We start from the raw sequence: 15,663 nt of genomic DNA on the forward strand, positions 1-15,663 counted from the left end.
TTTCTTGAACCCAAACTCTGTATTTAATCTCTTGTAGCTTTAAACTGAATTTTGGATTAGTTTTTAATTGTGGACATTTCTGTTTGAAGTATGTTATACACAATCATTGCAATTCAATTTTAATAGAAAAAAATCAATTTTGTATATTATTCTAAGAAAAAAAGTAAGTTTTATTAATTTTGTAGTTCATATTGACCACAAACATATGATAAATTCGGATATTTTTACTATTACAAATGACATTTGATGCATGGCAACCTATTTCTATACTTCAGAGTGTAACTGTAGGAACTATAACTGTACTTGAATTAGGCATAACAACAGGAATCAACTTTATGTATTTTTTATTAAAAAATAAGACATAATAACATTCTTGATTGAATTCCATCTTTTATCATGGTACTACTACAGATATGGTAGGAAATTAGAAAATTGCATTCTCAGATTTACTGAATATTTGCATTTCTTTTTAGATTATCGACATAATGGGAGAGATCTTCAAAGTTCAACACTATCAGTGCCAGAACAAGTTATGTCATCTAATCATTGCTCTCGATCAGGGTCCCCTCACCGTGGAGATAGTATAGGACGGACTAGATCGTGGTCTCCCAGTGTCCCTCCCCCACAAAGGTAAACTGTTATTTAACTGTGCAGGGATATAAATTTAAGCGGTATAAATTCTGTAACAATACTGGAAAAAATCTCCAGACTTTAAAAATGGAAGTAATTTAGTTAAAACTTATGAAATTACGTAAAGCAAATAATGTTTTCTTACATTATACTGATGTGCAAAAATTTACCTCATTATGTCTTGTTTTTCATGAAAAAACAGTACATTCCAATTTAAGGAAAAAAATATTTCTTCAGACATTTATTTTCAAGAGCTATTTAGAAGGTGCTGTGTTGTATAGAATGTGATAGTTTGGCATTTTCTTAGCGTTCATTTGTTAGCGGTTGTTTTCAACCCTTTTGTCTGTGTAGAGTCAAGGTTCTGTGAGAGCCATGCTTTCTGCCCTTAGTAGCTGTCTTTCTACTTTCCTTTTTTTTTTTTTTTTTAACTTTTAAAGCATCAAGAATGAATTGACACTCATACTATTTTCTACTGAAAAACGTCAGCTCCTGATCTTAGAAGGCCTCTGATGACTATGTCTTGTGGAACAAAGATTAGGCTGCTTCTTCCAAATGCTAGCTACTAAGTTGAATATACTGTTTATGCCAAAATTAAGAATTTTGATGTATGGATAAGCTTTCTCTAGAGGAAGCAGAAGAATACATATAGTGGGGAATGAAGCCTGTTTTCCAGCATTTTTGTCACTATGTATGGGTAGGTTTCCAACTGGTGTAATTCAGCTGGAATAAAAGGGGAAGTTATTTTCTTTGCTCATAATGTTCACAGTTCCCGTTTAATACAGAAGATCTGGTATCCACTATTTTTTGCCAGGTACATGTGTTTATCACTTTCTTCTACAGCCATTCTGATTCTCTTGTGTTCTGCTTTTCTTTCTGTTACATTTTTTCTTTTTGTTAGCTTAAAATTCTCTTGACTTTGTGTTCTCTTTCTTACATGTTTACTTACCATATCCTCTAACAAACACAGACTAAATGATACTCTTTTGCATTAGTGTGGTATTAGGATCCCAATTTATCCTATATGATCACAGACAGCTCACAGTAGGAATTGCAAGGTTTTACTTTATATCTAAAATCATATGTAAATACAGCCTGACTGTAAATGAGACATAAAGGGTAGACAGAAAGGGGTCTATTCTGATTTATGCTATCCTAATTTCAGTCTAAGTAATTGTGTGTGCTAAATCTCCTGGTATTATTTGTCTTGGATGTAGACATAAATGTGAGGAAAAGCTCTTTCTGTGTGTTTGTGTTTGTGGTGTTATGTGTGGGTGCATGGTGTGAGCACTTTGGGTAGAAATTTTACCCAACTTTTTCATAATTGACACTTCTCTAACACCAGTGAAAAACCTTCTTTTAATTTTTTTGTAGTTTTGTGTTTCTTTACATGTATGAAATGTTTCTTGCTTCCTGACTTTCCTAAAGCTAATTTTTTTTAATAGATTGTTGAACTTACAGAGAAAAATATTTAACCTTTTTTCCTACTGTGTCACAATCAAATGCATTGTTTATGTAATATTTCCCTGCCTACAAATTGAATCATTTTTTTGGGTACTTGTTGAGCCCAGAGAATTGGGTTGCAGAACTTGAGAGTTTGTAGAAAAGAAGCATAATCCTTCAGTTACAGAAATGTCTTTTTTCTTAATTCTGATGAAAATCTAGTGTACGCAGCAAAATCGTAAACATTATTAATCACATTTTCACCATGTTTAGTTGCGTTTGTTATACATGTGTTGCTATAGACATTTTCTAACTACAGTAAACATGCTGTGTGCCCAGAGACCTCCTAACTACTGATTGATCCTTCTGCAGGCAGGAGCTCTTGGTCATAGCAGTACAAGTTTCTATTATGTTTTAGAAGACATTTTGCAGTTCTCAGTCCTTCTAATGAATGGTTTTGTTAATAACTTCCACCAAAGCCACATTACATAGTAGCTGACAAGAAATTGTTACTTTAATATTTTCAGCTAATGTATTTAACAGACTGTTACTCTCTCTGTAGATAAGAATGGAGTTTAGACTGTGGCAGGCACTGTACAACATATTTAGCTTTTCCTAAGACTGTGCATTTGAAAAAACAAGAGGAAGGTCGTTATGTAAAGTGGCTAGGCTGAAATGGTGTGGTAAATCTAGTAGGATGGTCATTATTATCTACCATCACCACCTGCAATTACACCTTTTCATCTGCTTACCTGTTATCTGATTGCTCCGTGCATGTTCTGACAACTGCAAGAATGTTCCAAAGGAATGAAGATGTATGTTGTGAAAAGAACTTTTCCTTTAGAACGAGATTCATTGGAGAAAGTATGTAATTTTATGTTAAAATAGTAAATGTGGCTGACAAAGGCGTCCTTAGCAAAGTGAAACAGAACTGAAATAGTAGCAACACTTTCAAACAGAAGAAATGCATTTGTGTAGGATGTTAAGAAACAACATGAAATCAGAATCTGATATAATACAGAAATTGAAATAAGTTATTTATTTAGAACAATAATCTAAAAATCTTAATGAAGATTATTTGAGTAGACAGGATAATACTAAGTTTTCAGAACTAAAACTTATAATCAGAGCTTAGGCAGCAGTCTTGATTGTGTGGGCAGACAGTAAAGGTCAGATCTGTGTGAAGTTTTGCAAAGAAAAGACAGCTTGAGAAATATTTAAATGAAGAGTAAAATGTGGTAATACTACATACATAAAAAAAAAAAAAAAGATATGTTTTTAAACCTGAATGAAAAGAAGACCCTGAGGAAAAGGGTCAGACAGAAACTAGAATTCAGAAAGAAGCAATGAGAATTGGTTGTTGGGAAAAGTAAAAAAGTTAACAAAGAACAGCAAAGGAGCCCTGTCAATGTCAGTTTCAGATATAAAATATACACGAGAGAGTCCAAGAGCAGAGTAAAGGCTATACTGGTTTTTCTATCATTTTGATGTAAAAAAAGGGGGTTAAAACATGTAAAGAGAAGTTACAGGAAAGAGCTGTAGAGTAGAAGGTAGAAGAATTATACTTAAGTCTAATATAGCAAATATAAAGTTTACTAGCTAGAGTAAACTTTATATTTGGCTTCATGAAAGCCAGAGTGAAGAAATGCTTTATGAGAAATGAAGTAGAGCTGAAAGCAAATTTTGATGTGTAGTGCAACATTTTCATAGCACTTACATGCAGATATAGCAGCATGCAGCAGCAGTGAAGGATACTCATAGAGGTTAACACTAATCAGGGACCGACAAATGACAAAGGATAAGGATGATAGGTACCAAAATGGCAGACAGTGACAAGGAAGGACACAGGAACTGAATGATATAAAAGTTAAAAGAAACCCTGAGGCCAAAATTAGGGAAAACTGCAGGAAAGGGAAGTTGGAATTTATGTGGAGGGAAACATCCAAACTGTTAATTTCAAATCTGTATGAAACAATTATGTTTTAATTATCCAGTAATTATTGCAGTTATCTGTTGTCTTTCTATCTTCCTATTCTTGTGGATTTGTTTTACAGACCAGGAAAGGTGAAATTAGTGTGTCAGTAGGTTCTAATAGTTAAACTGAGCAAAACAATCAAAGGGCAAAGCTTTGCTCTCAAGTAGTGCAAAACTGTAAAGGTGATCGGTGCCTTTTAATAAACCCTGCACTATGTGTACCACTTATACCTAATTAAACAATTTCATCTTTTTCAGATTCTGTTCTAATTAGATTACAGAATAAGATTGCCAATGCAAAACAAGCATTTGTTGTTTAATTCAGATGAGAATGTTTCCATCAGGCTGCACTCTACCATAACAGCCAGAAGTCCTCACTGTCTTACTACAGTTTACATCCTTATAGTATAGCCAAACTTAAGAGCTCATGGAAAATTCTTTATGGTGTATGTTTTAGCTGAAAAGGAGATATTCCTTGAAGGCACTAGACTGGAAAAACTAATGAAATTCTTCAAAATCAACCCTTAAAAATATAAAAATAAAAATAAATAAAAAAATAAAATTATCCCCTCATTTCCAGAACAAACATTATGTGACAAAGTATACAAAAGACAAGTCAACTAACACATCTTACTACCACCATGCTTGCTAATAATTGTTGGTACAAACCAGTGAGGGGACATGGTCCAGGCACACCCAGAACTCAGAATCTGATGTCTTTTATCCTTAGTCGGAATGTGGATCAGGGACCACGAGGGACTCGATCTACTCCTGCGCATTACAATACCCTGAACCGAATGGATAGACACCGTGTTATAGATGACCACTACTCCCCGGACAGAGAGAGGTAAATATCTGACTGGAATTAGAAATTAGAAACAGCTATAGTCTACACTTACCAATGTGAATTACTTCAGCATGGTAGCTCACTAAAGTAAATAGAAAAATTACCTAATCCCACAGATGAACATTTTCCCACTCATTTATCCACTGGTTGCATGACATACATTACAAAATATACAGTGCACATGAGGCTGACAAAACTTTTCCCTCTTTGACAAGAGGCAGTCTGAAAAATCTGAGGAATTGTACAGTGTAGAAGACAGCTTAGTTGTCCCCCTCTATAATTTTTAAAAAATGTACTACATTAATAAATTCTTTAAGTGCTGACTATCTTTAACATAATCTAACAGTAGATTTGGTCATTTCTTCTGCTGAATAGAGAGGTCTAAAAATGGATACTTTCAGCTCAGTATTAATGTAATGATCCCATTGGATGCAGTGCATTTCACATACATAAAAAAAGCATATTCTAGCCATTAGTCTTTTTTCAACTTTATGAGACATGCTTTTTGGATAGGAGAAGAGAGAGGTTACAGCAATGTGTGTTAAAATGAAATTGGGGCTTTTGTGTGTAGCGGTGCATCTTACCCTGACCAGTATTTTGCCTAGTGAAACTTTCAAAATTGTGAGCAGAGCTGTAGAAACCTCTGTGAATTTTAATGATGTAAAAAAGAATTGCAGGCAATAGTTAGCTAATGTAGTTAATTTTGCTAAATTAATTGCATTAGTACATTTGTGGCTTAAGAAAAAAAAAACTAAAAAACCCCAAACCAAAACATAAAATCTACCTTTCCCATCTCATTGCCTGTAGGTCAGAAAATAAGAAGAGAAAGCATTTTTTACTTTTAGTATTCAATATTTTCTAGCTTCTTGTACACCAAGTTGAAAACTTACACACTATAATCAGAGAGGCATGATCGCTAGATGTTGGCCTATTTCATAATTGCATATAGGAAGTAGTAATACAGATATGTTGTGTAAATGGAGTGTTATGTGACTAGTATTTGAAGTTAATACACTTTACAGATAATTATTATGGGTTATTCCTGAAGTGAACATCAAAGGTTGTAATTATTTTGCTCACTGTAATACAAAGAATTTTAAAAATCAGTAGCTTTTTGTTAGCGATATTGAACTGAAAAATGAATGTTTTTTAAAAGAACATTAATGCGATGATCAATGACTGTCAGTAATGCAAGACAAAATTCTTTAGAAAAAAAAAGTAAATCAACCATTCCTAATTAGGTAAGTTAGAAAAAACAGTACCAAAACAAACACACACGCACCCCCCCACCCCCCCCCCCCCATATATTCAAGTGGTTTGTAATTGAATTCAGCCCCAAAAGTCAAATGGGAAAAAAAAAAAATTAAGGTACTGAAAAGCAGTCAAGTATTTATCATCCAGAATGTCATCTGTATTTGTTACATAACTTAAAGATTCTGAGCTGTTTCCTTAAAAGAAGAAAACAGAATGCTTTTGGGATCATAATATGTTGATTTTTAGACCAGCCATCCTTGAAATAGGATCTGAACTTGTTTTTAGAGCCTCTGTATGCCTTATACAATGCTCCTGGGATTTTTTTACTGTGCAAGTTTATTTGCTATCTCCCAGATAAATGCATAGTAGTGAAACATGGGTTGAAGTACAATTCCACAATCTTTCCCCATCACTTCAGTCAAATAAACCCTGCTGGACTAGCTTGACTTAAAGAAAGAGAATTGGGCTTTTAGCATGTGTCAGAAAAACAGCATGAGAAAGTTGCTGGTGATGAGATTACTGCATTTTCACATGTCCATTCTAGATGAATATGCGTTTGCTTGTTAGGCATACTCTGAGTCTCTGAACACAGGTGTATATGTCATTTGTATTTCCAAAGTACACATAGAAGTTCTCCTGTTCATACATGGCGTGGGGTTGCCTGTGTTATCACATTGTTTACTATTTATGTCTCTGTTGTAACATACAGTCTCTGAAGTATATCATAAAATCATAGAACAGTGTGGGTTGGAAGAGGCCTTAATGATCATCTGATTCCAACACCATCTGCCACAGGCGGGGACGCCTTCCACTAGGTCACGTTGCTAAAATACTGGGTTTAGGCAACACTCAAGAGAATAGAAAGAATACTAGTCCTAACAATTTATCATGTTATATATTAATTTTTATTTTGACAGTGGTTTTATGACTGGCAAGTTTATCAGATTTCAAATTTTGTTAGTGAGTATTTGTGATCCTGTCTGTGTTACATAATGAAAACATTGTGTGTACAAGTCCCTAAAGTAATTTTTAAATAGCATTGATTCCGAAAACTGCTGGAAGTGCAGGTGTTTGCAGAAGTGAAAAACCTGAACTTTTCTATTAGTTCATAATCTCTCTTGTCATCCTTGTTTTGTTCCACACTCACCTAGGAAAAAGAATCACACTTTGCTTTCCTGCAACTCTGATGGTTTGTTGTTTACATCATCCATTTATCCCTTGGAGCTGTTTGCAAAAAAAGGACTTTGAATACCTTCCTGTAGACATGCTCAGTTGCTAAGTTAAAATATGACTGAGAATTTAAGTAGAAGATTCTTTCCTTCATTTTCTAGATAATTCAATATAATAGTCTCTAAAATATATGCTACTAAGGAGCCAGTTGAAACAACATACGGAGATGTCTAATGACCTCCAGTCTAATGGCAATTTAAACATTCCTTCAAAACTGAATGCATATGTAGAAGTGAAAATAATATTGTTTTTAAAAAGCTGAAAGATGTACTTTTCTAAATTTGAGATAAGTTTGATTTCAAACACCAACGCTTAAATATGTCTAATGTTGCTATCAGATCATATGCTGATTTTTGTTAGGTTAAAGTTACAGTTAAATTTTGTATCTGTTGCACTGTTATCAAAAATGTCCGAATTGTGCTGTGTATATGGGTAACTTGTAGTGGGAAGCCAAGTTAGTTTGTTACCTATATCTATTTAATATAGATGTCAAAAAATGAGGATGATTTTTTTTCCACTCTTTTATGAAATAGACTGAATTTGTAATGGAAAGAAATATGAATATTTATGACCCCAAATTCCGTGAGATCTTTTATCTGTAATGGGATAACCTTCTAACATGCTGTTTGACATATCTTAATAAACTCTAAAGCAGACTTTTACCTCACTTTGGGAACTGAAACTAATCAAACTATAGAGAAAATATTGGAAACAGCCACATTTGATGTAAGAATGTAATATTTAAGGTATCAGTATAATTAGGTAAATTAAAGGAAATATGTAAGAATATTAGCACAGTTTCAAAACCAAAACATCAGCCAAAACTGTATCTCTGTACTACTTTCAGAAAGATATATCAATAGTTAACACCACCAAGACAAACACCAAGGAAATTATACTCAGGCACTCAGCTCTAACCTGATTAGATACTGTTTACTGTTTATTACTCTATGTTCTTTATCCTAGATATGTTCTCCCTGAGGCATGAAATTCCTAATGGTGAATGTATCATAGTAAGCAGGGCATTCAGCCTACCTTAAATAGTCTTGCATTGGAAACATATCAGAAAATTCATAAATGTCTTTCTACTAGGCACTTACAAGAAAACAAGAGACAAAAATTAAGTTAAATTTTGAGTCGGCTATCCCTTCATCAGGTCTATTGCACACTTTCCATTTTAAAGCACAAAAGTGATTATCTGCCATGTTAAAGAAATGGTGTAGATATCCATGATTATTTAAAGAAATATTCTCCATTATAGAATCATAGAAACATAGAACAGTTAGGGTTGGAAAGGACCTTAAGATCATCAAGTTCCAAGCCCCTGCCATGGGCAGGGACACCTCGCTCTAAACCATATTACCCAAGGCCTCGTCCAACCTAGCCTTGAACACTGCCAGGGATGAAGCATTCACAACCTCCCTGGACAACCTATTCCAGTGCCTCACCACCCTAACAGGAAAGAATTTCCTCCTTATATCCAATCTGAACTTCCCCTGTTTAAGTTTTAACCCATTACCCCTTGTCCTGCCACTACAGTCCCTAATGAAGAGTCCCTCCCCAGCATCCCTATATGCTCCCTTCAGATACTGGAAGGCTGCTATGAGGTCTCCATGCAGCCTTCTCTTCTCCAGGCTGAATAGCCCCAGCTTTCTCAGCTGATCTTCATATGGGAGGTGCTCCAGTCCCTTGATCATTCTTGTGGCCCTCCTCTGGACTTGTTCCAACAGTTCCATGTCCTTTTTATGTTGAGGACACCAGAACTGTACACAATACTCCAAGTAAGGTCTCACAAGAGCAGAGTAGAGGGGCAGGATCACCTCCTTCAACGTGCTGGTCACGCTCCTTTTGATGCAGCCCAGGATACGGTTGGCTTTCTGAGCTGTGAGCTCACACTGCTGGCTCATGTTCATTTTCTCATTGAAATTTATCTTCAAAGATGATGGCTTCATATGCTGGAACTAGCAAAACTCTTACTCCACTATTATTAAGAGATTATTTCATTAGCATATTTAAACACAGGCTTTCTGTTGAACAGTCTCATGCTGTTGAAAGAGTTTAAAAAAAAAGCAACAACCCATATCTTAAAGGAAATATCAAAATACATGCTTAAATTCTGGTTACTATAGTCAAACCAGTGAAGACTGGAATAATTCACTACCATGCATCTGCTGCACATTAGATAAATACCATTTAATTAGCTGCTTCTCTTACTTAATACAAAATTGAATGTGACCAAGAGCAATATAAAATCTGTATTTCTAAAAGTCGTCTTACCCTGGCAGTTGGTTTATCAATAAGTTGCAGGCTCCTAATCCAACATTGTTAATAGCTGGGTGGCAGATTAGGTCGTACTAAGAAAAGATATTTTGAGACATTGCAGCAGAATTAAGACCAGAAAGCTTAACAGATAACTTCTTTCATAATCTTTATTAAATGCACATTTGAATAATAATTAAGTAGCCATTTCTTAGTTAATATTTTACAGTACAATCATTTAAGTGTATATTACAGAAACAAAGGTGTTGCAGATATGAAGGGTACCTGATGCTTTATGTGGAAATTCTGGGATAATATTTTCCGTTTTTTAGTTGTGTCTGGCATATGAGGCAAGTGATATCATTGGTTTTTCACTTTTCCAAATACCCAGTAAACTATAAAAAATGCATTACTGCGATTCTTCTTATAACTATGTTATAAAATGTATGCATAATCTTAAATCTCAATAATTGCAGTTTTTCTAAGTACTTTTTCTCCTTTTGAAATCTTATCTTATGCATTAATAGTATATTGCACTTCCTGATTATTTTGTGTATCTACATCTAGAATTGTATGTAAACACCAGGCTAGAGCCCTGTACTTCCATTAACATATTATGCTCTAACTTTCTTACAATGTTGCCAAATACAATTTCCTTTCCCAGGGCTCTCACTAATGAGCCCTAATGGATTTAAGTGCTGAAGGGATTGCAGAGCACAGTGCCATGTTTTATCCTTGCAGTAAGGATCTCAGGAGAGTGTTTTCTCTTTGGCTGCTGTTATTTACAGTGGGCACTCTACTTCACAGTGAAATCAGTGTTAAATTGCACAATTATCTTCACCACCCACCTGGTGCCTCCATACATCTGCTGAAGGTCGGTAACCTTCAACAGAGGGATAGAGTAGGAAGGTAGCAATAAAAGTGAAGTCTTGCAAATGCAGCTACGTCTGTAAGGACTCATGATTCAGAACCTTTGAGCCAAACTAAAACACAAACAACAACAAAAAGTCATAGATACCTTCCTCAGACTAAAATGCGCATATAAAATGCCCATGTTAAAAATAATGCAGTTCTGATAAAAGACTTAAGTGTTACGCCCCTTAGAGTAAGAATTTAAAATAAGCTATGGGGAGCAATGTGATAATGAACGTGATAGTGATTGTCTTGTTGAAAGTCATCTTGATTGAGTATCTCTCAGTTCACACATTCTCTGCTGATAATTGCTATTGTTTCATGGTTAAAGTCTTCACACTGTCAATTGCAATCCATTGCAATATTTCTAGGACCTCATGTATCCTAGGAGATAAGCAGGAATTTCTATGCAATTGATGTGTAAAAAGCATCCCTACCATTACTGGTGGAAAAAATGTTGATGTTTATACAGAAAGCAAATTTATTCTTTCGTTTAAAAAACCTAAGCTATTAAATAAAACTATTCAGTTAATCTTTCTATGAAAACGTAGAATCATAGAATAGTTAGGGTTGGAAAGGACCTTCAGAATATCTAGTTCCAACCTTCCTGCCGTGGACAGGGACACATCGCACCAAAACATGTCACCAAGGGAAATTATATAATCAGTGTTTTATTCTTGAATGGCATTTGCCATTTTCTAAAGGTTGAGGTCTTGATTTCACATATTATTTATATAGTTTTTAGGTGTGATTTTCCAGGTGTTTCTGAAGCAACATGGAAAACATTCTACCAAGGAGCACATTAACTCCCACTTTGTTCAGATGTGAATCTAAACTTCTAGAACCATATCACTGGCCTCACTTATTTGGAAAAAGTAGCTAGTTGTAGCAGTTGCTTACCATTATTGGAATGGGTAAGTTACTAATAGAAAGTATAGCACACTTTTTACCTGAAGCCACATCATTTCATTAGTTCCAGCCTCTTCTTCCCTTGAGCCAAATATTTTGCTAAATTTCTTCCCACAGTAGTTACCCTAAATTTCATATGCCACCCCTCTTTTCCCTTCTACCACTTTCAACTGATCCAAAGAATCACCTGTTTTCTAAATTGTGGGTCCTGGTTACAGAGAATGAAAATTGAAAGGAACAGATTTTCTTCTAATGCTTCATCTTTACTATTGAATAAAATATCCCAAGCAGTAAAGACCAGGTTAAACTACCCTTACACAGTATGAAGAACAGAAAGGTATGCCATGGATGGTTCAAGTGAGACAGTCTGTGCATTTTCAAGTGTGCTTCTGAGACTGTTTTGGTATGTCAAGCGTGTTCCTGGAAACTGAGTACTTCCAATTAGGCAATTTAACTGGTCACTGAATCACTCATCTCTGGAGTTTTTTTATCCTTCTGGTTCACTGAATTTTTATGAACGTGTAAGGAAACTGACAAATAGTTGATCAAGATCAGAAAATGTTAAGTCATTATTTTCTGTTCACTTTGGAAAAGGAAAGTTGTCATGTTTGCCTAGATGTCAAATCTGTCAGAATAGTGGAAATCAGTATTCATCTGATGTAGGGATGTGTGTGAAGGATCTCTGTTGTGTGGACATTAACAATCATATTGCAAAAAACCTATAGTGCTGCCCTTTCCGATTAGCTTCATTATTTTAAGTGAAATGAGTTGCTGCTGCCAATTTTTTTGTTTATGCTACCTGTAACAAAATATGTAATGTTTCATAAATCTGGATGCAGACTAATATTTTCATTTCACCATACTATCATTTGATATACTTCTGCCATCATCTACTATAATTTAGCAAGAAAGGAATGTGTGGTGAAAGACTAGGAGTCTAAGTGAAGGTTGGCCAAAAAAAAGGTATCCTGGAGTTCTTCTGTCTTTTTAAAAATCTGCTTTATCTAAACCCTGTCCATGTCTCCATGGTCTTCAGAGCATTCCCATCTAAATGTGCATATGGGATCATGATTTTCATGAGCAATTCAAAAGATGTGTTTATTTTAGATTCAGATCTGGATCTTTTCTGGAGCTTTTTGCTCTTAGGCAATGGAAAGCTTAATGATTTTACTGCATTATAATTTTTCAGATTACGATTTTAAGTGTTTTAGACTATTAGCCAATTGAAAGTTGTGCATGTTTCAGTTTTGGCCAGTGAGAATTAGCAATGTTATAGGCATTTTTGGTGTTCTATTGTTAGCATATTTTGAAAACATAAGGAATTAATTTTAAGCTAAATACATAAAGAATTAATAATAAAGAAACAAATAGTGGTGTATTGGCTGAATGCTCAGAAGATAGTTGGCATTTAAGCCTTCTGCTCTGCCCATTGAAATACATAAACCACAGAAATATATGCTGCCTCCTAATGTGCATACTATCATATTTTTACCGGTGTGATATCATTCTTCCTTCCTTGCAGATATGGCATATACCCTTCCTTTATTATTCACTAACCATGCATATTTTATGGAAAATATTACTGTACTTGAATAGAAACCATTTCCGGACAAAGATGAACACATGCATACCTGAATAATAATTCTTTAATTATTTTATAGTTACAGATATTATGAAAATACACAAGGATTGCTAGGTTATATATTCCTGATTTATGGTGAATACCATGACTCTAGTAAGTTACTGCATTAATTCATGTATACAGCTGATTTTAATTCTTAATAAATTCAGTCGTCAAATTTTTTATGTTTCACTTTTAAGAACATTTTATAGTGAGTTGTTGTCTGAGTTAGATAGTATAGATGACATTGGCTTTAAGGAATACGGAAAAGTATGAGTAGCCAGTAATGCCAGAGGATCAGGTCAAGTATAAGCTAAAGTTTACCTCCCTTCTCTGTATAGAACAAGAGTTTTGGGTGATGAGGAAGACTATTTCAAAGTTGTTGAAAGTTATTACACTTCAAACCGTATAAGTAGTTGTATCGAGATTCTGACTTACTCTGATTCTGAATTCCTGAATTGAAAAAGAGAAAAAAGAAAAAGGAAAAAGAAAAGGCTGAACTGCGTCTTCCTGCCATACATTCACAAGCAAAAGTCTTAGAATTTGGTAAGAACACTGGAACTCTGAGTTTCTAGAAGTATTAGGACAAAACTTGATTCCAGGGCTTAGGCATTTAAACTAGTTTAGTGGCCATTAAAAAAGTAGCTAGGACTCAATCCTGCTGGTATTTCATTTCATGCAAGTAAGTGAAGGGAACAGGCTGGGATGTGCCTTTTATGGACAGTAAATTAAGCTGCTTGTAAATATCCATTGTATTCCCATTGCAAATCCTAGTTTTGTTTAAAGCTTTGTGCTTTAAAAACTGGTTGAATATATTATATTTATTGATACCATATTTTTGAAAGACTGTCAAGGAAACTTGTCAGCAATTCACTGGAGAGGTAAAAGGGGAAGTAAAAGTGAATTGTTAACATTAAAATGTCATCTACCAACTGGAAACACTCAATTGTTTATTAATGGTAGGGTAATATTTGCAAGAGATTTGTGGTGTTAAGTCCAGGGTTGCATCTGAATCATTTAAGGGCATATTCATGCAGATATAAACTGGGAATGTCACCGTGTAGTGGTGAGAATAAGCTGTTATGTAGTTGTTTGCCATCATCACACATATCATAACTGCTGTGGGATAGACTCCTACATTTTTATTTGATTGTTCTTCTGGTGGGTGTGCATACATTCTAAAGCACATTATAAGAACATAATAGAATTTTTTTTTAATACTTGGCAGCATACTGACTGCCAGGGCGTTATGGGTAGACTGCTTTTGGTACTCAGGTCTGTGCATTAGCGTAAGAACCCTAATACTTTTTGCAGCCTGCAGTGTAGCTCTATCATTGTTTTCTGAATTGCTAACCCTTCTTGGGATCTGATCTGCAGATTTTCAGTGTACCATGTCAAATTGGGCCCTGCTGCATTGTGTGCAGATCCTCATTCTTTTGCAGTAACAAACTGCAAAATTGAAATTGCATTATCAGGGGCTTAAATTAGAAGCTTTTTAGAGTTGTGACTATGTTTTTGCATTTATTTGACAAGAAGTGAGTATGAAGATCACCTGCACTATATATAATTAACTTAATATGCTTATAAGGAATATTTACATGTGGCTGATAATGTATTTTGTCCATATGCAAAAGAAGCAACGATAATAACTGCATGTAATATAATAACCTGTGTTAAATTTTTCTACTAACAGTATGCTTTTTTACTAGAAAGCCATTAATTATATGCAAATTAAGATGTGATAAATTAAAGTGGAGGATAAGCATGAGGTTAACCTTGTTTCTTGTGAAATCAGTTTACACATCCAGCATGGACTTCTGTGATTAGACATTCCTGAAATACCCTGGCTTTAGAGGAGCTGTAGACCAAGGACTTTTTTGAATTTTAATAATTCCTTGTAAATTGGAAGACAAAAAACTACTTTCAAAACAGTTTTTCCTGTACTGTGTGCTTTTATATTTACTAACTATACTAAAAGAGAAATAATATTCTTCTGGTTTTGATAATTGGAAAATATCTACTGCTGTAATACATATAAATATATTGAAAATACATAATTTCTGACTTTTTCAAAATCAAACCAAAATATAAATATCTTGGGTTTGTTATTTTGAAATGCACGCATTTTGTTTTGGGCATACTCTGTTAGTTATATCTCTTTATTACTTAAATAGTAACAAGGCTTTTATCTAAGTTCACCTTTTATCACAATAGGATAAACATTAGGAAAACTCAGAAATGGGAAAGGTCTGGAGCTAGCTCTACAGGGACAGATTTCCTAATTGTGATAGCCATTCAGATGGATTAGGTAGACCTCTGCCAAAGAAATTATTCATACTGAAGTTATCACTGCCTTCAAGCAAGAGAACAGGCAATCTGATTTCTTGAGCTTGCTTTCAGAGGTTTATATGTTTTGTCCTCCTAACTAACTGAAACGTAGAAAATCACAAATTCTAACTCTCTGTTTGATCCATGTGTCCCACTGGGTTCTCAGAATGTACATGTGAATCATTGAGATCATTTTATCTTTAGAGCTGTGTATCAGATTTCTAATTTTGTTAATAATGTCTGCTCTACACAATGCTTT

At 34.6% G+C, this 15,663-nt stretch overlaps 1 protein-coding gene across 50 annotated transcripts in view; it reads left to right on the forward strand.

Annotated features, from left to right (window-relative positions):
- The window catches only part of RIMS2 (regulating synaptic membrane exocytosis 2), a 448,541-nt gene that overhangs the window by 294,313 nt on the left and 138,565 nt on the right, over nucleotides 1-15,663 (forward strand). For 44 of the 50 annotated variants that reach the window (XM_061373344.1, XM_061373350.1, XM_061373349.1 and 41 more), the window contains 2 exons: nucleotides 474-630; nucleotides 4,775-4,891. In XM_061373344.1, the coding sequence (XP_061229328.1) occupies nucleotides 474-630; nucleotides 4,775-4,891 (274 nt within the window). The remainder of the gene's footprint in view (nucleotides 1-473; nucleotides 631-4,774; nucleotides 4,892-15,663) is intronic. The other 6 variants (XM_061373316.1, XM_061373332.1, XM_061373326.1 and 3 more) reach the window with 1 other exon arrangement.

Source organism: Neopsephotus bourkii, unplaced genomic scaffold (assembly GCF_033783945.1).
Source record: "Neopsephotus bourkii isolate Nb327-2 ecotype Australia unplaced genomic scaffold, CSIRO-AGI_Nbou_v1 NB_1630, whole genome shotgun sequence".
NCBI lineage: Eukaryota > Metazoa > Chordata > Aves > Psittaciformes > Psittacidae > Neopsephotus > Neopsephotus bourkii.